This window comes from Phocoena sinus, chromosome 18 (assembly GCF_008692025.1).
Source record: "Phocoena sinus isolate mPhoSin1 chromosome 18, mPhoSin1.pri, whole genome shotgun sequence".
NCBI lineage: Eukaryota > Metazoa > Chordata > Mammalia > Artiodactyla > Phocoenidae > Phocoena > Phocoena sinus.
The window spans coordinates 79,775,159-79,803,152 of record NC_045780.1 but is presented as its reverse complement, the minus strand read 5'-3'; the positions used below and the strand labels follow the sequence as shown (position 1 = coordinate 79,803,152).

The following is a 27,994-nucleotide window of genomic DNA, read 5'->3' as shown; positions in this document are numbered from 1 at the left end:
CAAAAAGTATAACAACCATTGTTTTGAACCATGAATCTTGAACACTAACCAACTATGGCCCACAGGCCAAATATGGTGTGCTGCCTGTTTTTATATATTAAGTTTTATAGGAACACAGCCCTGCCCATTCATTTTCTATTGTAAATGTATTTTAAGGCTCACTATGATGGCAGAGTTTAATCGTTGTGACAGAGACCGTATAGCCTATAAAGTCTAAAGTGTTTGCTATCTAGCCCTTTTCAGCCAGAGTTGATGCTGCTGGATCACCTGGAACTCACTGAATCCACAGCAAGTTTTTCTCTCCCCTCCCCCACCTTCTGGAGCTCATAAGTCAAGAACACGAGCACAGCAATGCTTGAAACTGACTGTATGTCCAACAGTCACAGAGGTTTGTTTAATAATAAATCTCAGTTTTTTATAAACATTTTATATTTTACAAGGAATAGATATAATAAGCAAAATATTCAGATGATTAAAGCTATGTTTTAAAAAGCAGTATTTTGTTATATATAATTCTATATAGGAAAAGTACCATAACTGGAGTTCAAATTCATAGCAACTAAAATTTTTATTTAATAAATGGTTCAAAGCACAGTGCCAAAGGCATTAACATTTAAAAATTTCACTAAAAGGAAAAAAATACTGTAGAATGCACAGCTGCAGAAAACTATACTAAGTTATCAAAAAACTGCCTCAGATGGCAAAAAGAAAGACTCCAGATGCCACACCTAATTATTCCTCTCTAAAATAATGCCATTTATGTTATAAAACATGAGCACTCAAAAGACTGGAACTCTTTTTTTTAATTCAGTGGCCGTATTGTTAAAAGGGCAACAATTAAAGCTGTTGGGCTTTATACGGTGTTAAAGTTCCTATCAGAGGGAATACAGCACAACAGACTTCAGCTAATCCTTATGACTGAAGGTGCATGAATGACTGAATTACAGTGGTTATAAGAAATGAGAGCTGCTCACTTTCCAGAAACTACAGCTCACAGAAAACCAACAAAAAGCACAATGAGATACAGATCATTGACTTACAAATGTGTAAAACTGAAAGTCCAAGTTATTCCTACATCATGTTTAAAATGCTTCAGAATTCACACTGATACAATACTAGCTTTCTTCTGGTTTTGGTCATACTTTTCTGCTTTCTGAAGGAGATTATTTTTCTTCTGCTTTGGCTAAATTACACATACTAGTTTATATCAGAAATGGCCAGATCTATAACTCTGTTCAAAGTTTTAAAAGATCGCTTGAGAATGGTTTCTAGGTATTTCTATGCCACCTTTATAGTTCTAGTTTCTCTATAAGGAGTAGTTTCACCTTGTCGGTTTTATTCCAGGCTAATTTACGTGCTTCCGGAAGGAACGACCTCTCTAATCCAGAGTGTGGGTGGGAGACCACCCACGTCACCAACATGCACATTGACTCACTCTGCCTCTTCGCTCTTCTCAGCTCCAACCCCTGGTGAATCTTCCACCTCACCCCTCCTCCTGTCACGGCCCTCCTCAGGGGGTCTTCCATCACATTCACGGGCTCGGTTGCCACCTCTGGGCTGGTACAGCTGCAAGCCTGGTCGGTCCTGCCAGGACAGAGGGCGTGTTACTCTTCCAAGGGCCAGCAATACAGGAGGGGGCAACAGCTCTATTTCTAGGGCCTGATAATCCTAATTATCCAAAGAAAATCAGTCTTGAAGCTAAAATTCAGACTTTTTCACAGCACTATCTCAGAAATCAGGCATTGAGATTAAAAAAAAAAAGAGCCACGAAAAAGAAAGACAGTTAATAATAACTTGGAAGTAAAGTTAGTGTCTGGGAAACTATTACTGCTCAAAGCCAGAACACTCTGTGGAATTAATACAATCATGGCATTCCCTCCTATTTTGAGAGGTGAAAACTCAAACACACTCATCTCAGCCCCTCAAACTCGCCACGCAGGGTGGATGCAAAGTCTGGAACATAATGAGGCATGGTCTCTAGAGATACGGCTTTTTAGAGCTATGAACTGAACAGTCACACACATTTGTAATTAGCAATTTCTGTGTAGCTTATTCCTCAACTGTCCCCTTTATGGAAAATGCTAACCAGCCATCATACTAATCTCTTAGAGGTGGTGGGATAAAAACATTCCTGGATAAAGTACATAAAATGAAATGAAACTGCTTCAGGGAATGAGGAAAGCAAAGCCAGGGAAGGACAAAGCGATTCTGCAGGCCAGGACCAGCCTTGGGGAGGCCAGCCAGCTCTGCCGTGGACCCACCCCTGAGGGAGCCGTCTGCTCATGTGGGTGGAGCAGCAGCCTTAGCCTTCCACGGCCACCTAGGGGCCAGGGCAGTGTGACTCGGGTGGGCACGTCCTATGCTGTTTCTCCAGGGCTCACCACTCACATTTGCCCACTCCTGGGCTGTGTGTGGAGGCCCCACAGTTACCACCATGGGGTTTACCAGAATGTTCTTTTCCTTAATATCAGCCTGGCCAATGAGAAGGGTGGGAAAGGGCTTGGCAGGCCATACAGACCCGAATCCCGTGTAGACAGAGGCAGGCTTCACACACCACCTCTGCCCGGGGCCAAAAGCATGGCTCTGCTTTCGCAGGGTAATGTCTGTGTGTACAGACGGATTCTAGAAGGACATCACAACCCACCTCGTGAGAAAGGAGCTATGACACATAGTACCTTATTACCACTACAGCACCACAGCTTTAACTGAGCGGAAGAGTCACCTCGGGTTCCCACTCCCAAAGCTGTGCCCATACCCGTCACTCACTGCTGCTAAATGAAGAGGCAGGTGAAAAACCAGTGCTCGTGTGAACGAACCCAGCAGAAAGCCCTGAGGTTACAGTAACTGCAGAAACCTCTGAGTATATGGACGGGGCTGGTCAAGGGTGAAGATGAGTAGACTCCCTCTGGCTGGGGCTGGCCTTGCCTTCACTGCAGACACTTTAAAAATCAACATAGCGGGACTTCCCTGGTGGCGCAGTGGTCAAGAATCCGCCTGCCAATGCAGGGGACACTGGTTCGAGCCCTGGTCTGGGAAGATCCCACATGCCGTGGAGCAACTAAGCCCGTGAGCCACAACCACTGAGCCTGCGCTCTAGAGCCCGCGAGCCACTCCTGAGCCCGCGCGCCTAGAGCCCACATTCCGCAACAGGAGAAGCCACAGCAAGGAGAAGCCCGCGCACCGCAACAGAGTAGCCCCCGCTCACCGCAACTACAGAAAGCCCGCGCGCAGCGACAAAGACCCAACGCAACCAAAAATAAATAAATAGATTTATAAAAAATATAAATAAATAAATAAAAATCAACATCGCTGATACCCACCACCCCCTGGATGGATCTGCGGGGATTATGCTGAGTGAAAAAGCCAGCCTCAAAAGGTTCCATGCCGTGCTCCCATTTCTACAGCTTCCTGAAATGACAGAATCAGACACAGGACAGAGGGAGGCTGCCAGGGTCGGGGGCGGCGGGGCACGTGGATACGGCCTGCAGCCCAGGCCTCCGTGCCCTCGGCTCACCTGGACGCCAGGCTGTGAGGGCTGGCCAGCACCACGGGGCCGGGCCTGGCAGGGAGATGACCCGTTACAGTGCTCCTCTGTGACGATGCGACCCCAATGCCATGCCGGTTGTGCAGAGCTGGCCCGGGTGTTTACGGCCACCTCATTATCCACTAATAATCAGAATGCTCTTGGAGGGGGATCACCTCCCCCCACAAACACATCAGAAACACATCTACCTGTGGAATGGTTCTCACAGAAACTGGCAGAAGACCCTCTACACAGCCAAAGCTGCAAGAGCTCCATGTAACTGGTCTGGACAGAAGGAAAGGCACCGGGTCAGGACCTGTGCCCCGGGGAGATCTGTAAGGAGGAGAAAGTCCTCGTGGGTGGACCCTCGCCCCGGGGAGCAGGCAGGCTGAGCAACACCCTGGGCATCCCAGTCCTAGGGTCCCGCACGGAGGAGACGGCCCTGCTGCCTGCTGGGAAATCCGCTGAGACAGACAGAGGTGCTGGAGAAGCTGGGACTCTACTCACAAGGAGTGCCTGTGTGCAGCGTGCTGACAATCAGGGCGGAGAGAGCTTTGCAGTCGCAGCTGCCACCTCTCTGCACTCCAGATCTGAAGGGGTGAACACCCTGGCATGGCTTCCTGCACACCACAGCCTGGCGTGAGATCTGGGCAGAGACTTGGCCTAGCAGTGAAGAGACAGACCTGTGTCTCGGGTGGGGTCCAGGTGGGGCGGCAACAGCCATTGTCAGTGTGAGCCCCTGGCTCCGCCCAGTCCACAAGGCAGCTTAGTGCTGGATCTGGGGCAGACAGGCCTCACACAGCAGTGCAGCCACCTCAATTCCTGTACCCACAACGTCCCAACCCCCAGCCCCAGCCTACTCCACACCACAGCCTTGCGTGAGATCTGGGATGAACACAACAGAGAAAGGGATGCGACCCCGGGCTGCTTCTGAGCAGAACTGTGGACACCTACACAGGTGACGCCTAGGTCCTCTGTGGCCTCAGCTGCTTCAGCACTCACCTCCTTTGGGGCAGACACTCAAGAGCAACGGAGCCTGACTGAACTCGACCCTCAGGGCTTCTACTCCAACAACTGGGGAGCAGAGCCCCCACCCCTGACAGGGCAGTGACAGCCACGGAGCAGAGAGGAGGCCCCACCTCACAGCCAGCCCAGGCTCTGGATAGTACAACACTGACCACACCCCCATCAAGGGGCTTACGGACAGCACACCCTGAGGAATGACGTGGCTGGTGGGCATACCAAAACCAGCCCTGGCACCAAAAACACTGAATACACACCGTCTGCACAGGGACAGTCCCACATAAAAACACACTTTCAAGACCTCAGTAGATAACTCTTTCTCCTAAATTCTTAGAGACAGAGAAAATTAAGTAGAGTGGAAAGGCAGAGGAACTCCCAATTAAAAGAACAAGAGAAATCCCCTGAAAGAACAAATAATGAAACAGAGCTCATCAGTCTACTGGACCCCAAGTTCAAAAAGGAGGTAATAAAAGTGCTACCTGAATTAAGAAAGATTCTTGATAGAAATGTAGATCACTGTAACAAGGAACTAGAAACTATAAAGATGAACCAACCAAAAACAGACAATTTCTGAGAGAAAAAACAATCAAGCAGTGAACAGCAGACTAAGTGACACAGAAGAATGTGTAAGTGATCTGGAAGATGGAATAATGGAAATCACCCAATCAGAGAAGAAGACAGAAAGACAAATTTTTAAAAAATGAAAACAAAATATGAGATGTATGGGATAATATAAAATGTGCCAACCTACACATAATAGGGATTCCAGAAGGAGAAGAGAGAAAGAAGGGGATTGAAAATGTATTTGAAGAAATTATGGCTGAAAACTTCCCAAACCTAAAGAAGGACACACATATCCAGGTATAGGAAGCACAGAGGGTCCCAAACAAGATGAAACCAAACAGACCCACACCAAGACACAGAATTAAGATGACAAAAGTGAAAGATAAAGAGAGAATTCTAAAGGTAGCAAGAGAAAAACAAAGAGTTAGTTACAAGGGAACCCCCAGAAGGCTATTAGCTGATTTCTCTGCAGAAACTTTCAGGCCAGAAGGGAGTGGCATGATATACTCAAAGTCCTGAAAGGGAAAAACCTGCAACTAGGATACTCTACACAGCAAGATTATCATTTAGAATAGAAGAAGAGATAAAGAATTTCTCAGACAAGCAAAAACTAAAAGAATTCAGCAATACTAAACCTACCCTTAAAGAAATATTGAAGGGTCTTCTCTAAATAGAAAGGAAGCAAGGATCTATAGGAAAGGCAAGTATATAAAATGATTGGAGATCACTTAAATAAGCCAGTACCTAGGTTAAAAAAAATTTTTAAAAATTGTAAAAGCAATTATAACTACAATTAACAGTAAAAGGATAAGCATGAACATGTAAAACAGGACATTACAAGTCACAAAATGTGGGGGAGGGGAGTTTTAAAATGTAAGTATTTTGGAATGTTTTTGAACTTGAATTACTATCAGTGTAAAGAAAATAGATATAGTGATGGGTTAACATACTCAAACTCCATGGTAACCACAAATAAAAAATATACAATAGATTCACAAAAACCAAAAAGAAAGAAACTCAAGCATACCACAAAAGAAAATCATCAAGCCACAAAAAGAAAAACAAAAAGAAGAAATGAACAAAGAACTACAAAAAACAACTGGAAAACAAGGATTAAAATGTCAGTAAGTACATATTTATTGATAATTACTTTAAATGTCAATGGTCTAAATGCTCCAATCAAGAGTGGTAGATTGGATAAAGAAACAAGAACCTACAATATACTGCCTACAAGAGACTCACTTCAGGGTGAAAGACACACACAGACAAAGTGAGGGGATGGGAAAAGATATTTCATGCAAATGGAAATGACAAGAAAGCGGGAGTAGCAATACTCATATCAGACAAATTAGACTTTAAAACAAAGGCCATAAAGAAAGACAACGAAGGGTATTATATAATGATAAAGGGATCAATACAAGAAGAGGATATTATACTTGTTATCATACATGTACCCAATAGAGGAGCACCTAAATATGTAAAACAAATACTAACAGACATAAAGTGTGAAATTGACAATAATATAATAATAGCAGGAGACTTTAACACCCCACTGACATCAGATCCCTGAACCAATCATCCAGACAGAAAATCAAGCAACAGAAATCCTAAATGACACAATAGACCGGTTGGACTTAACTGATATCTACAGGACACTGCATCCAAAAAAACCCAGAATACACATCTTTTCAAGTGCGCATGTTATGTTCTCTAGGACAAACCATGTATTAGGTGACAAAACAAGCCTACCAAATTTAAGAGGACAGAAATTACTTCAAGCATCTTTTGTGACCACAATGGTATGAAACTAGAAGTCAACCACAGAAAGGACAATGGGAAAAGAATGAACCCATGGAGACTAAACAACATGCTACTAAAAAACCAATGGGTCAACGATAAAATCAAAGAAGATATCAGAAAATATCTTGAGTCAAAAAAAGTGAAGACACAACCTTACAAAAATCTATGGGATGCAGCAAAAGCAGTTCTAAGAGGCAAGTCCATAGCGATACAGGCCTTCTTCAAGAAACACGAAAAATTTCAAATAAACAACCTAACCTACAACCTAAAAGAATTAGAAAACCAAGAACAAACAAAACCCAAAGCTAGCAGAAGGAAGGAAATACTAAAGATCAGAGAGGAAATAAATGAAATAGAGATTAAAAAAACAACAGAAAAGATCAATAAAACCAAGAGCTGTTTTGTTTTTTTTTTTTTTTCAGTACACGGGCCTCTCACTGTTGTGGCCTCTCCCGTTGCAGAGCACAGGCTCCAGACGCACAGGCTCAGCAGCCATGGCTCACGGGCCTAGCCACTCCGCGGCATGTGGGATCTTCTCGGACCAGGGCATGAACCCGTGTCCCCTGCATCAGCAGGCGGACTCTCAACCACTTGCGCCACCAGGGAAGCCCAAGAGCTGTTTTTTTTAAAAGATCAATAAAATTGACAAGCCTCTAGCCAGGCTCACCAAGAAAAGAGCGAGGACCCAGATAAATAAAATAAGAAATGAAAGACATGAAAATAAAAACTAATACCACAGAAATACAAGTCATAAAAGAACACTATGAACAATTATATGCCAACAAATTGGACAACCTAGAAGAAATGGACAAATTTCCAGAAATATACAGCCTAACAAAACTGAGTCAAGAAGAAACATATAATTTTAACAGACGAATCACTGGATGTGAAATAGAATCTGTAATAAAAAATAACTCCCTACAAACAGAAGTCCAGGGCCAGACAGCTTCAGTGGGGAATTCTACCACACATACAAGAAGAACTTATACCTATCCTTTTAAAACTATTCCAAAAAATTGAAGAGGAGGGAACACTCCCAAATTCATTCTATGCAGCCACCCTCACCTTGATACCAAAACCATACAAAGACACTACAAAAAAAGAAAATTACATGCCAATATCTTTGATGAATAGAGATGTTAAAATCATCAACAAAATATTAGCAAATCAAATCCAATAACACATAAAAAGAATCATTACACCATGATCAAGCTGGATTCATTCCAGCCTTGCAGGGATGGTTCAACATATACATATCCATCAATGTGATATACCACATTAACAAAAACAAAGAGAAAAACCACATGATTATCTCAGTAGATGCACAAAAAGCATCTGACAAAATTCAACATCCATTCATGATAAAAACTCTCACCAAAGTGGGTATAGAGGGAACATATCTCAACATAATAAAAGCAATTTATGGCAAACCCACAGCCAACATAATACTCAATGGTGAAAACCTAAAAGCCTTCTTGCTAAATTCAGGAACAAGACAAGGATGCCCACTCTCACCACTTCTATTCAACATAGTATTGGAAGTCCTAGCCACAGCAATCAGACAAGAAAAAGAAATAAAATGTATCCAAATTGGAAGGGAAGAAGTATACTGTCATTATTTGCAGATGGCATGGTACTTTCTATAGAGAAACCTAAAGTCTCCACACATAACTATTAGAACTAATAAATGAATTCAGCAAGGTAGCAGGATACAAAATTAATACACAGAAATCTGTTGTTTCTTTACACCAGCAATGAAATATCAGAAAGAGAAAGTAAAGAAACAATCCCATTTAAAATCATGTCAAAAAATAAAATACCCAGGAATAAATTTAACCAAGGAGGTGAAAGATCTATATGCTGAAAACGATAAGATGCTGATAAAAGAAATTGAAGATGATACAAAGATATAGAGGGCTTCCCTGGTGGCACAGTGGTTGAGAGTCCACCTGCTGATGCAGGGGACACGGGTTCGTGCCCTGGTCCGGGAAGCCCCCACACGCCGCGGAGCGGCTAGGCCCGTGAGCCATGGCCGCTGAGCCGGCGCGTCTGGAGCCTGTGCTCTGCAACGGGAGAGGCCACAACAGTGAGAGGCCCGCGTACCTCAAAAAAAAAAAAAAAAGAAAAAGAAATAGAAAGATTTCCCATGCTCTTGGATCAGAATAACTCATACTGTTAAAATGGCCATACTACCCAAAGCAATCTACAGATTTTATGCAATCCCTATCAAAATACCCATGACATTTGTCACAGAACTATAACAAATAATCCTAAAATATATATAGAACCACAAAAGGCCCAGAAGTGCCAAAGCAATCCTGAGGTAAAAGAACAAAGCTGAAGGCACAACACTTTCAGATGTCAGATTATACTACAAAGCCACAGTAATCAAAGCATCATGGTACAAAAAACTGACATACATATCAATGGAACAGAACAGAGAGCCCAGAAATAAACCCACACACCTATGGTTAATTAATCTATGACAAAGGAAGCAAGGATATACAATGGAGAAAAGACAGTCTCTGTAGCAAGGGGTGTTGGGAGAGCTGGACAGCTACATGTAATCAATGAAATTAGAACACTCCCTCACACCATATACAAAAATAAACTCAAAATTGTTTAAAGACCTAAATATAAGACATGACACCATAAAATTCCTAGAAGAGTACATAGGCAAAACATTCTCCAACAGAAATCGTAGCAACATTTTCTTAGGTCAGTCTCCCAAGGCAAAAGAAATAAAAGCAAAAATAAACAAATGAGACCTAATTAAACTTAAAAGCTTTTGCACAGCAAAGGAAACCATCAACAAAATGAAAAGACAACCTACAGAAGGGGAGACAATATTTGTAAATGATGTGACAAACAAGGGGTTAATATCCAAAATACATAAACAACTCATAAAACTCAGTATCAAAAAAACAAACAACCCAATCCAAAAAAATTGGCAGAAGACCTAAATAGACACTTTTCCAAAGAAGACATACAGATGGCCAACAGGCACATGAAAAGATGCTCAACCTCACTAATTATTAGAGAAATGCAAATCAAAACCACAATGAGGTATCGCCTCACACTGGGCAAAATGGCCATCATTATAAAGTATACAAACAGTAAATGCTGGAGAGGGTGTGGAGAAAAGGGAACCTTCGTTCACTGTTGGTGGGAATGTAAATTGGTGCAGCCACTATGGAAAACAGTATGGAAGTTCCTTAAACAAACTAAAAATAGAGATACCATATTATTCAGCAATACCACTCCTGGGTATATATCTGGAAAACACAAAAACTCTAATTCGAAAAGACACATGCACCCAATGTACACAGCAGCACGATTTACAATACATAAGTCCCCTACATGTGAACCTTCAAGTTGCGAACTTTCAAAGATGCAAACGTGTGTTCCATCAACGTCAGGTGTGAGTGAAACTGCAGCTTGCCCTCCATCTCCTATTGCTGACGACCCTTCAGCTCTACCATCTCCCACCTCCTCTCCCTCCTCCAGTCAGTAACTCTTCTTGCCTGTTCACTTGATGCCAACCCCTGTATGCCAGCTGTTGTACTGGACTACTGTACTTTTCAAGGTACTGTATTGTAAGATTAAAAATGTTTTGTGGGACTTCCCCGGTGGTGCAGTGGTTGAGAATCCGCCTGCCAATGCAGGGGACACGGGTTCGAGCCCTGGTCCAGGAAGATCCCACATGCCGTGGAGCAACTAAGCCCGTGTGCCACATCTACTGAGCCTGCGCTTTGGAGCCCGCGAGCCACAACTACTGAGCACTTGTTCCATAACTACTGAATCCCGTGCGCCTAGAGCCCGTGCTCCACAACGAGAGAGGCCACTGCAATGAGAAGCACGCACACCACAACGAACAGTAGCCCCCGCTCGCCACAACTAGAGAGAGCCTGCGGGCAGCAACGAAGACCCAATGCAGCCAAAAATAAATAACAAATAAATAAATTTATAAAAAAAAAAAAAAAAATGTTTTGTTTTTTGTGTTTATATATTATTTGTGTGAAAAGTATTATACACCTATTACAGTACAGTACTATATAGCCGATTGTGTTAGTTGGGTACCTAGGCTAACTCTGTTGGACTTACAAACAAATTGGACTTATGAACATGCTCTAAGAATGGAACTCATTCATATGTAGGGGACTTGCTGTAGTCAAGATATGGAAGCAACCTAAATGCTCATCAACAGATGAATGGATAAAGAAGATGTGGTATATATACAATGGAATATTACTCAGTCATAAAAAAGAATGAAATTCTGCCATTTGCAGCAACATGGATCGACCTACAGATTGTCATACTAGGTGAAGTTAAGTCAGACAGAGAAAGACAAATGCTATATGATATCACATATATGGAATCTAAAAATAATACAAATGAATATATATACAAAACAGAAACAGGCTCACAGACACATAAAACAAACTTATAATTACCAAAGGAGAGAGGGAAGGAGGGAGGGACAAATTAGGAGTATGGAATTAACAGATACAAACTACTATACATAAAAATAGATAAGCAACAAGGATTTACTGTATAGCACAGGGAATTATATTCAATATCTTGTAATAACCTATATTGGAATATAATCTGGAAAAAATGTCTGAATCAGTTTGCTGTACACCTGAAACTAACACAATATTGTAAATCAACTAAACTTCAATTTAAAAAAATCGTAACTCTGTTAATGATGTAAAAGAAAGCACCATGACATGTCATTAATATTTTCCTTACTGTCTTAGGGGTAAAATGTATAATCTTTCCATTACTTATTCTCAAGCAAATAGTGTGAATGTGCCAGTTTTATACTAAATAAAAGGTTCTTTTTCTTTCCTGGTTAAGAAAAAAAAATTGATTCTCTGAGAAAAGATGCTGCTGGTTTCATTTCAGGACTTGGTGCCCTCTCACTGGACAAGAATAACTGCTCTGCAAATACAGACTCTCAGGGCAGTGAGCTCCCCTAGGATGCTGTCAGAAGCTACGATCCTGCGCCTCAAGACACCTCAAGACTCTCGGTTAGAAAAAACATTTCTGTTTGGAAAAGCAGTTGTAAGCCTGCAGGATTACAGTTGATACTCTGAGCAGACGAAAATGAAGTGAAAGGTTATCCCCAGTGAATAAAAGAACCTTGCTTCCCGTGTCCTCCTTCTTGGGTGCCAGCTCATCTTCGCTCTTCTCCCTTCCTGGTGTCTCTGCTGCCCCCACAGGGCCGCCCCCATCCTGGCTCCCCTTCTTCCCTCGGTCTGGGGTGAATCCTTTCCCCCTTTTCAGCTCTTCTTTGCTTCTTCTTGAAAACTTATCCAACTCATAGTGAGCTCTATGTTTTCTGCTGTCACCCAAGTGGTATCTTTGTGCTTCAAGCTCTTTTTCTCGGAATCTTCTCTCCACGTCCCTTTGCTCTTTATCACTGTCATTTTGTGACCTGTGATTCAACACAAATTATCAATAACCTTACATAAACTGCTTGTCAATTACCCGTCTTCCCTTCCAGACTTCAAGTTCAAAAGCAGGCAGGGGATATATCAGTCTGCTCATCACCGCAGTGCCAAGTTTGCACGTGATGGGCACACGACAGGCATTCAATAAGAAACTTTTGAAAACATGAATAAACAATAGTAATAACAATATTTACTGTTACACTTGAGTCACACATATGTAATAGGCACTCTGCTAAGGTACCATATACACATATTTTTATAATTCTTAGTAAATATAATCCTCCCTTTTTTTACAGATAAAGTAAATGAAACTAAAAGTACTCAAGGGACTTTCCTAGCAGCCCAGGTGCACATCCGTCGTGACACAGAGCTGGTATTTACAGCTGAGTTTCTGTTCCAAGCAGAGCTAAAATTAACTAAAAAAATTAATGCATGCATATATCAAACTGAATTAAATGAATAGTAAGTAAATAAATTGCTGCTTAGCTCATCTGGTTCTTAAAGTCCTTCTCTCCACGAGCCTCATATACGTACGTCTGTGGCTCCCCGCACGCAATGGCAGCAGGGCTGATGGGAACAAAAAGAGCTACAAGCACAAATCTGTACCAGAAACATGACAAAGGCACTGCTGTATCACAAGCAATAACAAGAGATACACCCGTAACATAAACCAGAAACATGACAAAGGCACTGCTGTGTCATAAGCAATGACAAGAGATACGCCCGTAACATAAACCAGAAACATGACAAAGGCACTGCTGTGTCATAAGCAATGACAAGAGATACGCCCGAAACATAAACCAGAGTGATCATGGATTTGATAGTCATGTACAAATTAATCTTATCAACAAACCAATTAACCAGAATCCCTATAAAGAAGAAAGAAAACCTTTATCACAAATGTGCAAGAAAGGTAGTAAGAAGTCATTCCAAGTACTGTGATTCTGGGCAAAAAGCAGCCTCATCCCATGACCTTGCCATTTCCCCTCCAAATTCACCCCTAGCCACCCCCGTGAGCAGAGTGGTCCTGGGCTCCAGGAAGCTCTGCAGGCACCCACGTGCAGGACATGGGGAGGAGCCCTGGGTCAGGGGAACAAGAATCCCAGCTGCACACGGCCCCCTGACTGTGGACCCAGGAGGGAGGGGCTCCCTGCTCAGAGGTTGCCGTGCATCCCGTCCCCAGAGCACTGCTCAAACTCCTCTCATGAGCCGCTGTGCGTGAGCAGGCGGGGGACACCCCCGCCGCGTAGAGGCGGGGCCAGTGGACACCAGCATCCACGGCTGCTGGGCAGATCCTGGCGGGACCAGAGGACTGACCACTCCAACAGAGAAAGGGCAGCACTTGGGACTCTATTTCTGTATCACAGAAGATCTCCAGCGCCTAAAAGGCTGGGCTCTCCAACTTACAATTCTGCAGCTACACTGAAGGAGGTCTGGAAGATCAAAAGGGCAAGATATCTCAAAAGACAGAGGAAAATTACAAACTGATAAAAATCACCAAGTAAAGAGAGTGGGAAGATCTTGAAGATGGAAGCGCAGAGGCAGGAATCCAAGAGAATAACCGGGAGAGGAGATATGGAGGAAACAATACCAGGACAATTCCCTGTTTGAAGACAGCCTCGAGGATGCAGACTGAGCAGTCCACCATCAGCGTGACTGCTGGTCAAGGAGAGACAGAGCTGTGGGTAAGAGCAGCCCAGCAAACGCCTGAGTTCCAGGTAGATCATGAAATACAAGCACTCACACTGACAAAGGATATACAACCACAACTCGATGACAACCTCGGGGGCTTAACACGGTCAGAGAAACGAAAGCACGGCTCACTTTCCCCTGAGCTCCTGCAACGAGCTCTCCAAGGGCTTGGGCTTCATGACTGCACAGCTGGGACCGAGTTCCTGTTTCCCATCTCTGGTGTCAATTTCCTCTCCTCTTTCTTTTGGCTTCTCAGTGCTTGACTCCTCTCCCTTTTCTGATTTCTTGAGAAGCTGAGAAATTATAATGATAGTAAAGTATCCCTTTAGGAGTATATTATAAAAGAAGGTATTTAATAAATCATTTAAAATATACACCAATATTGAGCCCAAAGGTTTGAATAGCAAAAAAACATAAGCTAAAGGTCCAACGAACAGGTTTTTGGTTAAATACACAGGGGAACATTCTTTCAATGAAATACTTTCTAGTTATGAAAAACAATTTAGGATAATGTGATAAAAAAGATATTATATTAACGAAGAAAAGAATGTTACAAAGTGGAATGATCCAACTTCTATCTGCATGTTCATTCACACACATAGAAAAACCTCTAAAAGGCTTGCAACACTGTGTTAAGAGTTATTATTTTTAGTTGGCAGAAATGAAATTATTTTCTTTCCTTTCATCTACAGGTTCCAGTTTTTCTAAAATGAACAAGTATTACTTCGGTAATAAGGAAAAAAAATTTTTTAAAGGATGGCTTTATATTAATGACTGAGAATAGTTTTAAAAACACCTATTACTCTCTTTCTTGAAACAGATTTAGAAGGTTCCTATGATACGTTCGTTTAGGTATGAAATTAGGCCTCTTCCTCCCTGTTCCTGCTCTTTGAACTTTAAGCACCACAGGTACAGTCAGTTTGTAGAACATGAACCGAAGTCTACTTGTGAGAATTTTGTTCTCACTTATAAAAGTGAACTTATGTAAGTTGCAGCAGACAAAAACTACACACAGATACACCTAGACTAAATGAGCCCATTTAAGGATGAAACACAGACCGTCAGGCAAACGCTGCAAGCTGCTTCTCATCAGTGGACTATGTTCCCTGCCTATGGGGGATCCTTTCAGACAACAGTGTATCTTTTTTTAATTAAAAAATTAATATATGCAAACCACAGGGCAGTGCAACAGTATAAGTCTCCATCCATCCAACAAATAATTTTGTGCACCTATGAACTGTTTTTACAATATTTCTGAAACCAAAGCTTTTTCCAACACCACCTCCCCAGCTGTCCAGCACAGGCTGGGTGTCCCATGACTCAACCCAGTTCTGACACTATCCACCTGGAATTAATGTCAGATCCCACAGGACTGTCCCCACTTCAGAGGCCAGTTGCAAGTCCCTGGTCGTCACCAGTACTTCTGACTGGCCGGCTATAAATTCAGGGGGTTCTTGAATGATACTGACTCATGGAACTTAGGGAAGTGCTTTACTTACTATTGCTGGTTTATTATAAAGGATACAAATCAGGCACAGCCCGATGGGAGAGATGCACAGGGCTCTCTCGGCTCCACCCCCTTGGCAGCGGGATACGTGTGTTCACCAGCTGGGATGCTCTTCAAACCCCACGCTTCAGGGACTTTTATGGAGATGCCGTTACACAGGCATCATTGATTAAACCTCTGGCCATGGATGACTGAACTCAATCTCCAACCCTTTCCCTCTTTAGGGGTGGGGATGGGGCTGGAGGTTCCAATGCTATAATCACGCCTGGTCTTTCTGATGAGCAGCTCCCATCCTGAAGCTATCCAGGGTCCCAGCCACCTGTCAGCTCATTAGCATACAGAGGACACTCCTGTCACTCCAGAGATTACAAGGGTTTTAGCAGCTGTGTGCCATGAACTGGGGCAAAGTCCCTGGGCTCAGGACTAGGAACGCAGTTGTGGGTAAGAGACAAGTGCCCACAATTAAGGACTCACACTTGATAGTCTTGCCAAGGCGGTGGTGGCCATGGGGGTGGGAGGACGGTATACACAGTGACAAAAATAGAAAACCGTGAACCAGATAATCTCAGGTGGTATGAAACGCTACAAACACATGATAAACAGACTAAAAGGACAATGAGGTGTGGGGCAGGGGAGGAGGGGGAATGGTTTCTCAAGGGGGTCAGGGAAGGCAGGGACCAGACAGTGGGGGGGGGGGGGGCGCCACTCGTGAGAGGGCGTGAGTCTGGTGGGGGGGAAGCTCCCTGCGAGGGGAGCCGGTGGTGGGGGGCGGTCAGGCCAAGTGTCCCCGTGCAGCCCACATCTATGCTTGTTCTACATGCGTGTAACCTATCTCACACACACATCTGTTTCTAAAGAGCTTCGTGGAAAAGATCGCACAACTCTTTCAGATAACAACAGTATTTATAGCGTACAATTTACATACAGTATTCGGGAATTTTACTTGTGACTCTGGTAACCTGACTTCCTACTTCAACTTGAGCTCACTGCTTGGTTTTCAAGTCTCAGAGGAAAACAAACCACTGGGTGGCTCCCCCTGAATCGTATTCTCCTCTGTTAAAAACAGAACAGCCACGAGGACCTCTCTCTGCCTCTTTACTTTTAGGGTATTAATACAAATTCTTTTGGGCTTTTTTTTACAGGTTTTATTTTTTAGGTTTTCCTTTTTTTTTTTTTAATTTGAATTCTCTAGATGAATCTTAGGTCAGAGATCCCCAAATTGGGCACAGACGCTCACTAAAGGCCACCCTGGGAGTCAAATATGTACTGTCAGGTCAGAACACCAGACACTCGAAGGACAGAGCTGTGGGCGGCCCACGTCACTGGGGTCTAACCTGCCACCAGGATTCTGTTTTACCAGATTCAGTAAGACTAAGCCTTTCTCTTGCTGTGCCTGTGTTGGTTTCTTTGTTTCTGTATGAAGAGCCCCACAGTTTGTGTTGGTTTCTTTGTTTCTGTACCAAGAGGCCCACAGTTACTTTTTGACATCATTTGCTTTTATGTCTTTGGTTTATTCTGGATTCTAATTCCATATTCAAACATGTAATAATAAAATGCTATATTCCAAATACTGTAAGTCTTACTTAGAATTATAGGCAAAATTGTAGGCTACACGTTTTAATGATTCTTCTTGAAAAACTCTCAAAGCTGTTGACAAAAATGCTTTTCAGAATATAAAGCATTAGGTGCTATTATTCTTTGCTGAGAAAGGTAAAGGAAAAGGTTAGACAATATTTGCATACCTGTAGATGGATACCTACTTGCCCCCTGGTCATGACAGAGCTGTCTTTCCAAGATGACAAAGGCCTTCCCGTAATATTAAGGTTTCATTTTATTATCTTTCAAGGGCTGTTAGTTTATACTGTTGAGACTACATATGATTGCTATAGGAAGTATATCTGCTACACTTTTGTTATGAAGAGCTGTGCTCATACTTAAACCACATGGACAAACAGAGGACACTCTCAGAGTTATTTCCAGAGGGACACCCTGGCTACACCCATTATTAGGTCCATGTCCTGGCAGAGGTGGGATGGACGACCTTCATTTAATAATCTTGACTGGGCTCCTCAATTTCATCAGTGTTATTAACAGATTATGAGATTTTAAAACGACATAGATCTGTAACAATTGTCATCAAAGCCAAAATGAAGGAAACCACTCTGGCCGATTTCTTGCGGGTCAAACGGCTACCTACTCATCCTGCCCACTGAGGTTTTATCTTTGCAGTAAATGTGCTGCAGCTTCCATCAGGTTGAGTTTTTCAGCAAATCCTTGAACTTAAAAAGAGCCATTTCAGGCAACAGTCTTCAGAGGTTATGTTATTCATTAGTGCTGTTCATCAGATATCCCAGGTTTTCCTCCTAGCACTTGCAATGTCCTTCAGCTTGAGAGTAGGTGGGGACGTGCACCGCGTTTTGGCCAGTGGAATGTGGGCACGTGGGACCTGCCACTTCTGTGTGGAAGGTTTAAGAACCAGTGTGCAACCTGCTGTGTTACACACCTCCTTCCACTTCGTAACGACTGTGGAAGCAAATGCAAGGTGGAGCCTCGTCCACTTGGCTCACTGAATGGCTATGACGAGCAATGCACAATGGACACGTAATGTGAACAAGAAGAGAACCTTAGCTGCACGAAACCAATGAGATCTTGAGACTATTGTTACTGCAGCACAGCCCAGTCAGTTCTGATCGATACAGATGGCTGTGTGTGTCACAGGAATATGGTTAAGAAACCCCCTCCATTGCTAGTGAACCCCATAGGACCACCTACGGGAGACATTGTTTTAGAAGCAAAGGCCTAGAAAAAGCTTTGCTTTCCTTGAAGAAATGGCATGTTGTCTCCTCATGGATAGTGAAAACTACATTTCTGATCAACTTTTCTGTTTTTGACTGCCGAGCACATCAGAAACGAATCTACGGCTCAACTACGGCAACTGTGGTCTCTTCCCTCTCCTTTCCTTTCTGCCTCTGTTCCCTCAAGTCCTGACCTTCCATTTCTTTCCTTTATATTATACAATGTTAATGAATCCCTAAAAGGCACCTTAAACCCTTTGTGGAAGAGGTAAGATTCACATGAGGTTGAAATCTAGGCTTAAAGTTATCTGAGCAGAATACTAAGAAGGCAGGGGCTGACCCCAATTTAGGCAATAAATTTTACATAGAGGATAATTCCCTCTGTGGGAATTAAACCACCCTCATAAATGAATGCATCAGTCAAAGGAAGAATTGGGCAAGAGACGTAAAAACCATTGCTGCTACCACAAAAGCAATGCTACAACCCAGTTCTATGAGTCAGTCAGCATAAAGAAAGGCCAGTAGACACAAAGCCAGCGGGTTTCAAATGTGTAGTGTTTTAGTGAGGAAATCTTTCTTGAAAGGCAAATATAAGCAGAAGCCCAGCCTACGACATTTAAATGTGGGCTCCTCTGGGTGAAGTGCTTCTGTCACACCCAGGAACCTGGTCCTCGCCCACTCTTCCACCTATGTGGTCCCCCAAACACAGCAAGCTCAAGAAAGCCCTGGGGCTCAGGGAACACCATCTGAGAACCACTGTCATAGAACAGAGAAAAAGAACTATAATAGCGAAAGACTACACTAATGAAAATGTTCTGCAAGTTCTGAAGAGCTAAAATACCTAAAAGGTTGAACTATTTTTGGAAAAAAGAAATGAAATGTCTCCTCAAAATTACCTTCCTCCTTACTTCTTTCTCAGCAGTTTTCTGCTGTTTTTCTGCTGCTCTCCTCTTACATCTCTCCTCTTCCCTTCTCCTTCTTATCTCTTCTTCCCGTAAGCACTTCCTTTCCAACTCCTTCCTCCTCCGTTCTTCTCGCTTTTCTTCTCGAAATCTCTAAAGATGTGGAAAGTAGTGTATAAACTGTCTGCATAGACATGATGGGAACAAGAAGGCTATTCACTGGGTAAAAGGCCAGACCTACCTGCTTTTCTAATTTTCTACTTTTAATATACTCCAAAAGAGGTGTGGTTCTTCTAGCTAAAATACAAAAATTGCAATGTAGTGTTTAACTCTAAACTAAGATTTCTTTATTTTAAATACTTGCTTTCAATTTAATCTTTAAAATAATTAAGGGAAGGCTATATCATTTTAAAACTTTCCTACTCTATCACTATAAAGTCAAGTAATTTGGAGGCACTGACAGACTTATACACACTAGGCATTTAATTCCTGAGTCTTAAGGGAGTCCCATACATTACTCACAAAAACGTATAAAGCAAAAAAGCAAAATGAAAACAATACATTAAACTTCCCAAACGTTATAACGTATTTATATACAGACGGCCCTCCGTATCCACTGGCTCCACATCCGCAGATTCAACCAATTGTGGATCAAAAATATATGGGAAAAAAAATTCCAGAAAGTTCTAAAAAGCAAAACTTTGACTTTGCAACTCAGTGGCAACTATTTCCATAGCATTCACAGTGTATCAGGTATTACAAGTAATCTGGACGTGACTTACCGTATACAGTAGGATGTGGGTAAGCTGCATGCAAATATAATGCCATTTTACAGAGGGGACTTAAGCACCCACAGATGTTGGTACCCATGGGGTCAGGGCGGGGCTGGAGAGGAGTGAGGACTCTGCCCTGTACAGCGGTGGTTCTGGGCTTGTCAACTCGGGCAGAGCTGAGACCTACCCGGGTGGGGCTGGGGAGCCGATGCTGAGGCTCCACCCGCCTTCCCTCCTTCCTTACAAACACCCGCCTTGCTCCCCCAAAGGACTGATGTGGTGGGTAAATAGGACCCTGTATAAGAAAGTGCTTTACAAGCCATAAAAGTGTATCATTTACTAAATACAAGATGCACAACCACGCAGTACAACACTGATTTAACCAACGGTAGAACCGTTCTCGCTTACTAGGCTTGGCGACAACCACGTATGAGGAAGCCGGTCCCACGGCTGCTAAGTCTCAGAGCTGGGACCTGAGCCCAGGTCTGTCCGCGATCTGAAGACCCTGATGTGCCTGCACTAATCTGCAACTTCAGAGTGAACTAACATTTGCATTTAACCCACACTGCTCAGCCTTGGCCATAAGAATCCACTAAAGGTCAAAATCTAAGAAAAGAAAAAGGCATTTGCCGTGAATTGCCTGATTAAGACTAAATTTAAATAGGCAGAAAGAGGAATCACAAAGTTCTACAGGCTCGTCCTGCGCTAGTGGATTCTAAGTCACATGTATTCATTCAGTAAATAACTACGGTGCACCTATTGTGCACCAAGCCCTGGGCGAGATGCCGGGAACGGGAGAGGACAGGCTCGCCCTCCTCTGCAGGAGGGTGGCTGGACCCTGGTGGGGGATGTGTGTGTGGTCAGCAAGTGGGTATCTAACAACTGCCCAGAAGTGAAAGATCTTGCTACTTCCCTGCAGCGGCCCTGTACAAGGGCATTTAAGAAGCAGTGGTAAAGAAACAGGACGAGGAGGGTGAGTTCTGTAATTAATTTCTAATTTGCTGCTTCGTTTAACTCTTCTGAAATTTATCACGTTCTACAGTGAAATCATGATTTGCCCTCAATACTGTTTCCTCCCCACGTCAGTCCTGGTGCCGTAACCCACTGATCTGCTCAAGTCAGGCTCCTGGAGGCTTTGATCCTTTCTGCTTTCTTACCCTCACACCCAATCCTCAGCCGGTCTGGTCAGTTCAACCTCCAGAACACATGCTGACTCTGCCGCCCTCGTTCAAGCAGCCTTCCCTGACGACAGCGAGGGCCTCCTAACCAGAGCCCAGCTTCTCCATCTTATGGAGCAACCAGAGTGACGGGGAAAAAAATCAATCAGACCACACCACTCCCTCGGTCCCCAGCTGTCCCTCAAATAAAATCCAGCCCATCATGCTGTGGTCCCACCTCTCCAGCCACTCTGCTCCTTGCCCACCATGTGCCAAGCACACAGGCGTGCGCCCCGCTCCTGCAGGCCCAGAGCTCCGGCCTCCAGCCCTTGTGTTTGGAGTTCCCCCTTCTTCCATCTCTTGGCCCAGCTGGTCTCGGCTCAAATACCGTCTCAGAGGGGCCTCTCTCTCTATCCCATTATTCTATTCCATTACGTCTGTGGCACTTATCACAAGTGGAAATACTCTGGCTCGAGCATTTCTGCATGTGTTTGCTACAGTCACCCCAGTAGGAGGGCAGCTGCATGAGGGCAGAAGCCTGTGTGTCCTGTTCCAGTGCTGTCCCCGTGCCCAGGCTCAGAGTCGGTACCCAGTCAACATGTGCTAAGCACATCTCCATAAATACTTTAGTGATTAAAGATCCTTTGAGCCACACATTAAATCACCTCTTATAAGATATAAAACTTCATTATTAGACTAACGAAGAATGCTTCAATAATGTTAACCTTTTTTTATTAATTTACTCAACACATATTTACCAAATACCTAAACTTGCTCAAGCAATTACACGCTAAGACTACAAAGACAAAAATACAGTTCTCTTGGGGGGTGGAGAGACAAAGTGAGAGGAGAGTTAATGCAGAGAGAGACAGACAAATAAGAAGATAAATTATCAACAGTGTAACCATTCTGTCCTGTAAGTCTTGGTGGGTGAGCAGGAGGTAGGCGTGGGGAAGGGAGGGCAGAACAGGTGGGAGGGGCACCGGGCTGCACGGTGAGGCCCCAGCCCCGGCAGAGGCAGGAAGGGAGACACTTACAAGCATGTTTGGGAGAGACAAGCAGGTTGCCTGATAGAGAAAGGAGTTTCACGTCTACTCTTGAGTTCTGGGGGAATGCTGCTAGGAGAGAGCCGTTTCCAAAATATTCCACTTGGGGGTAGAGGGTTGAAGGCCTGATTCAAACCAGATTCTGTGCTCTGGCTGGGCTTATCCACTCATCTGCCTCACTCGCTCAGGGGCCTTGATAGTTTTTTGAACAACAGCAAGATGACCTCATACTTAAGCAAAGCATCTCCTTTCTATGACTGCTCTTTGCAAAGATGACTGACTTCAACTTTGAGACATAAGTTTACCTGATGCAGCCCGGCACACAGCACTCCAATGTCTTCTCTACTGCTCATTCAGAAGCGTCATAACTTTGAAACAAAGTGACTGTAGCTGAAAACTCAGGTGTTCTCCCTCCATCAACAGATGCTCAGAAATACTTTCCCAAGTTACCATCCTGCTACCCTTTTCCTTTTGTCAAAACTGGGAAATACTCTGTATTTCTGCCAAGCCTGTCACATGTGTCAATTTTCTATAATAATCATGAAAAAGGAAAAACAAATATATACTCTATAAATACATATCTCAATAAAGAGGAAAAAAATGAGCAAAACAGACCAATAAGTTCTCTTGTCTTTGCCTCTATGTCTCCCAGAAGAGTTTCAGGATTGGCACTAGTTTTCTCCTCCTCCACACAGTAAGTTTCTAAAAACTTCTTATATTCTGGATCTGTAAATTAAGATAGAAAGAAAATAAATATATTCTTCCCCATATAGGGAGAGAAATTATATTTGACCAATGTGTTTAATTTGACCAATGTGTTTAATGCAGTTTCACAATCCAGCATTTGAAAAAGGACTCACCATCTTCAATGCTTCCAGCTTGGGTGTCTTTTTTCTTTAGCTTCCTTTTGGCTGTCTTCTGGAATGGAGCAAATTCTACCACTGCAGGATATTCTAGGCCTTTAACAGGAAACAAATTACAAAAGTCATTCTGAAATTCTGTATTCATTTTAAAACAATAGTCTAGCTTACTTAAGCACTGAGCATGGCATTGAAAATATTACTGTTTAAAATATAATTATACTTGCAAGTAACAGTAATCTTAGCACATCAAACTCCAGATTTAAACAAAGGATGAGCACTTATTTACTAAATAACACAATTCCTCATATTGTAGTTGTGGTTACATGACTGAATACATTCAAAATTCATTAAACTGTATACCTTAAAGTGGTTTTTTTTTTACCATATGTAATTTCTACCTCAATAAACCTTATCACTCTCCCACCAAAGAGTTCATTTTGGAATACCTTTCAATAGGTGTCCTAGTAACATCTTACATTTTTTAATTTTAAAAGGTTAATTCAATTATCAATCTGGTATATGAGTTCAAGGAAATGACTCTGTTTACAAGAGACACTCAGCTAAAAGAGAGGGTTTCAAAGGGTGTTCATGATATCCAGGTAAGATTTGCTTCATCTAGAATGAAAGTCACTTGAAGCTGACTCTGCTGTTATGTAGGGGTGGCGGGGAACAGACACACAGAAACGCTCGCGGACAGCATCTGCCTCACGGAGAGAGGGAACACTTCCACCCTGCTGCCAAACCCGCTGAGTGATCGCTTTCACATTTGCCAGAGGGCTATGATACTTTAACTCTCATGTATCTGGAAGACACTTTTGAGTATTTATTTTATCCTCAACTACTCAGAATAAAGTCAAGAACCAGGAGGAGAGCAGGGCTTCAGACAGACAGGGACAATGTCTGCTTCATTTTCAGTGCTGCATCCATGATGCCTAGTACATAGTACCAGGATAAAATAATTTACTTTGGGAACATAAAAGAGTAAAAAGTTCACTTATCCAGAAAACTCATTTATGTGAAAAACTTCACTCTCTGATGATGATACCTAACTAGGTTGTCACTACTACACAAAATTGCTATTAATTCTTTGGTTTATATGTAATTTTAATTTTTAACATAAACCCATAATCACAATAACATACTCAAAATTTATTAAGTTATTTTAGATTAGCATCTAAGGACTCAATTAAAATTCACAAACATCCAGCAAAACATAATTAATGTACTTAGAAATTACAATAAAGAGTTTAAAAAGCCAATGACCCAACCTTTACTGTCAATGAAGATATATCCATCAAAACGATCTCTAAAAAGCAGGATGTCATCAGGATTTCTAAAATTAATGTATGCTCTTGAATAGAGATGAGGATAAAGACTGAAAGAAGAGATAACAATGAAAACAGTAAAAAACTTAAGACTTCTTTTAATTTTGTCTCTTTTTTTTTCTTCTTTTCTGGATACAACAAACTACTTCAGATAAAACCTTTATGCCAAAGAACCATTTGCCAGTTAATTACAGCAATCTGGATATTCTTTAGCAAATAAACCAAAAACGAACAAAATATTAACCGAGATCTTTTTAATGATTTGGGAGAGACACTTTAGGTTGGTTTCTCTACTGCACAGAGCCAGGGTTAAAATACTGGTGCTCAGAGGTAGAAAATCAAAGGCAAGGTTATTCAAAGATCATCCCTAATCACGTATCATGACTGCAATACAACCTAGTCACGATTCATTCAGAGAAGGAAATGTTGTATTGTAAATGAGCTCCTTTACTGATTTAGAGAACACATTTACCTAAATACCTTAAAAGGGTATTTATTGTAGCACATGGCATAGGATCTACAGAAGAACTAAGCCTTTCCCCTCTAGCTCACAGCTACCAATGTCCTTCATAGGTGGGAACTTTCAACCCCATTTCACAGATGAGAAAACTGAGGCTCAGAGAAATTAGGTGCTCACAGAGGGAGCAGTTAGTAAAATGGTGGGATTGGGATTGCAATCTGAGTCCCTCTGAGTCCAGTGCCTGACCTCCTGTAACTGTACTAGTTTTCCTAAACTTTAGTCGTTTCAAAAAATCATGTTTATGTTGTGTTTTTTTTTAACCAAATCTACATTTACCTGTGATATTTTTCTTTGACCGAACTGACATTTTTTTACTTAAATGTATTTATTCAAAAGGAAAGTTTATAATGGCTACCATAAATGAGAACTCATTATATTGAAGAGAAAAAGAATAATAAAGATAATAAGAAATCACATAGTGAAAATCACCAAATTCTAGCTGAACTGTCATCTGTTGGGCTAACTTGAGGTCTGCTCTCTTTTTTAATAAAAAGGAGATTTTGAAGTGTTAAATTATTGTCAGAAACATCTTCCTACCAAGCTGTAAAAGGTAACTGAAAAAGATATAACTTAGCGGGTGTGGGTTGAGGGTGGGGATGTCAGTGATAGAAGGGAACACTAGGGGCTGCTGGGGTCTGGAATATTCTGCCTCTTTATCTGGTCTTAGTTACATGGATGTGTTCACTTGTAAAAATTCATTAGGTTATACATCTATTATCTATTCACTTTTCTTTCTTATATCTTAATACAATTTACTTTAAAAGGTTATATGAAATAAGGTTTAGTGACACCCAAAATAAAAAAATTAATACGTTGTTAGACTGCTTTCCTTTTAGGCTATGGTGGTGGGGATCTTCAAATCTATTTTAGGGAAATTTAATTATCTGCCTACTTAGAAATAACTTGCAGAAATAAAGGCCTGCACTGATTTCCGCATATATGTGGGAACGAAGATGGAAACAGAGATGGCTTCTATTATCTATATTCCTTTACCATCAACTGACAAAACCCCTCAGCCTTCTTTATTTTTTGGCCATGCCGCACAGCTGGTGGGACCTTAGTTCCCCGACCAGGGGTTGAACCCGGGCTCCGAGTCCTAACCATTAGGCCACCAGGGAACTCCCTCTCAGCCTCTTAACGTTGGTAAAATCTTCTCACCTGAGATCAGCAGTAAAGAGCCCGAGGTAATCATGTGCAGGAAGGGGGTGAAGCTGCTGTTCCAGCTGCTCCTTGGTGAGGCTGGGAGGAAGCCGCCGGATGACCACCTGGGGAGAAACGCTGGCTGGGTTTCCTTTCACTAGTACTGTATTAAGCTTACCTGAAAGCTTGGTCACCTGCGTTTATGCACAGAGTAAAATCTAACCCAGGAGTCCAGCAGAAACACGCATTTTAGTAAAGATTAAGGAACATATGCATGGAGAACATGGCTGTCAAAAGAATAACAAGGGCCGAATAATGTAAAAGGGATCAGTGAGGTCAGAAAAGGCTGGGCATAGCAGCCGTTTTTCATAAAATCTTTTCATTAAAACCAGATAACTGTTGGTATGTGCCCGCCTCCACGCTCCCTACCAGGAGGTAAGGTACATGCAGGGCAACATCCACAGTAGCACCTTCCGCCTCCCGCCCGCAGGGTCCACCCGCGTCCACTCCAGCGCCACGGGCTCTGTTCTCCCGGCTGCGCCGTCTCCCCTGGACCGGACCTGACCCTCGGCAACATGGAAGACTACTGCCCGGCACTGGTAAGCCCAGCGTCCCAGCCTCGACGGGAAACACCTACAGGCTGAAGAGACTTTTCTTCCTCCAAAGCCAGAAAAGATCGCGTCAAGGGCGCCCTAGCAGCCCAGACGCCGCGGGGTCAGCGCGGCCCGGCCGCTGTCCGCGGTGCTGAAGCGCCCGCGGCTCCGCCCCGGAGCGCAGGGATACCGCACCTTCGGCCCCGCCCCTCACACCGCCCCGCCCCCACCTTGCTGAGGACCGTCCTCTTTTCCTCGCGAGGTTCGACTGCACCGCCCCCACAGCCGGGGGACCAGGCTACTGGCGCTTCAGGCTCCCGCCGCTGGGACTCCCGGCGGAAGTGGCTTTCTGTGGGCGACGGCTTCTCCTTCCCGCTCGGACCCCGCGTAGTAACGGGCAACCCTGGGCCCCCCTCTCCCTCCTTCTCCGAGCGCATCCCAGACCCGCCGCCGAGCCGCTGCAGCCTCTCGTCAGGGCCGAAATCTCGCGAGGACTGGGCCGCCCCACCCAGTCCCCACTGTTCAGAGGCCGCACGCCCCCTCCCCCGTCCCTGGCTGCAGTTCCGCATCCCTCTCCCGTACTCCGACTTCCGTTGCCGCGCCAGTCCGGGGCCCGGGGACGCGCGTGGGGAGCGACGTTCGGCTCCTGGACGTGGGGGCGGGGGTGGGGGGCGTATGCGGGGCCAGGACCTGCAGCTGGAGCTGGGCTGCCGAGGGCGGGCCCTGGCCCTGCGGGGGCGGCCCCGAGAGCAGCGGTCAGTTCGGGGCCGATGCCCTGGTCTCCGTGCAGCCCGACTTAGAAGGGTCTGGGGGTGGACGGGGGCTTGGCGGCCTCGCCCAGGAGCGGGTCAGCGGGAAATTCGGGACCTGAGGACTTGGCTCAAGCGGGAGTCTTGAACTGGGCTGTGCAGGGCTGGATCTCTTTCCCACCGAGAAGAGCTGGCCCTCTGGCTAAACATCCCAGAGAATGACATACACATGCTTAATAAAGTGTTTACAGCTATTTATTCTTTTCCAAGGAAATCTGAACGTTTCATCAGAGAGTAGCAATTACATTCAGGAAAAAGCAAGCGATTGACAAACAGCACAAATCAGTACATGGCTTTCCTCTACGGAGTAGAATAAATGCCCCAGAGTTGAGAGAAGAAATTGGCCGCAGAGAAAGAAGGCTCACTTCGACGGTCCTTAGGACTCAGGTGGCAAGGACTGGAGTAGCTCAGACTCACGGCACTCAAAATAGGGCCTTATCTCCACACCCTCTCCAGCATTTATGGCATGGACATATATACACTACCAAACGTAAAACAGATAGCTA

General features: G+C 43.6%; 1 protein-coding gene across 12 annotated transcripts; it reads right to left on the bottom strand.

Moving 5' to 3' along the window:
- Window positions 1–543: 543 nt before the first annotated feature.
- On the bottom strand, window positions 544–27,169 carry UPF3A (UPF3A regulator of nonsense mediated mRNA decay). Of its 12 annotated transcripts, XM_032611657.1 has the most exons (11): window positions 26,910–27,144; window positions 26,105–26,211; window positions 24,370–24,476; window positions 23,099–23,197; window positions 22,854–22,964; window positions 19,504–19,559; window positions 19,257–19,415; window positions 14,191–14,351; window positions 12,056–12,350; window positions 4,031–4,186; window positions 3,829–3,839 (listed from the first exon to the last, which is right to left on the bottom strand). In XM_032611657.1, exons 1-10 carry the CDS (start codon window positions 27,114–27,116, stop codon window positions 4,061–4,063), a joined length of 1,428 nt encoding a protein of 475 aa, XP_032467548.1. In that variant the 5' UTR covers window positions 27,117–27,144; the 3' UTR covers window positions 3,829–3,839; window positions 4,031–4,060. The 12 variants fall into 12 exon arrangements, 7 of the variants coding, with proteins under 7 accessions (XP_032467550.1, XP_032467553.1, XP_032467546.1 ...); XM_032611655.1 differs by lacking the exons at window positions 3,829–3,839; window positions 4,031–4,186 and adding an exon at window positions 1,289–1,584; XM_032611656.1 differs by lacking the exons at window positions 3,829–3,839; window positions 4,031–4,186 and adding an exon at window positions 1,289–1,584 and having other exon boundaries at window positions 19,269–19,415.
- Between the last annotated feature and the right edge of the window lie 825 nt (window positions 27,170–27,994).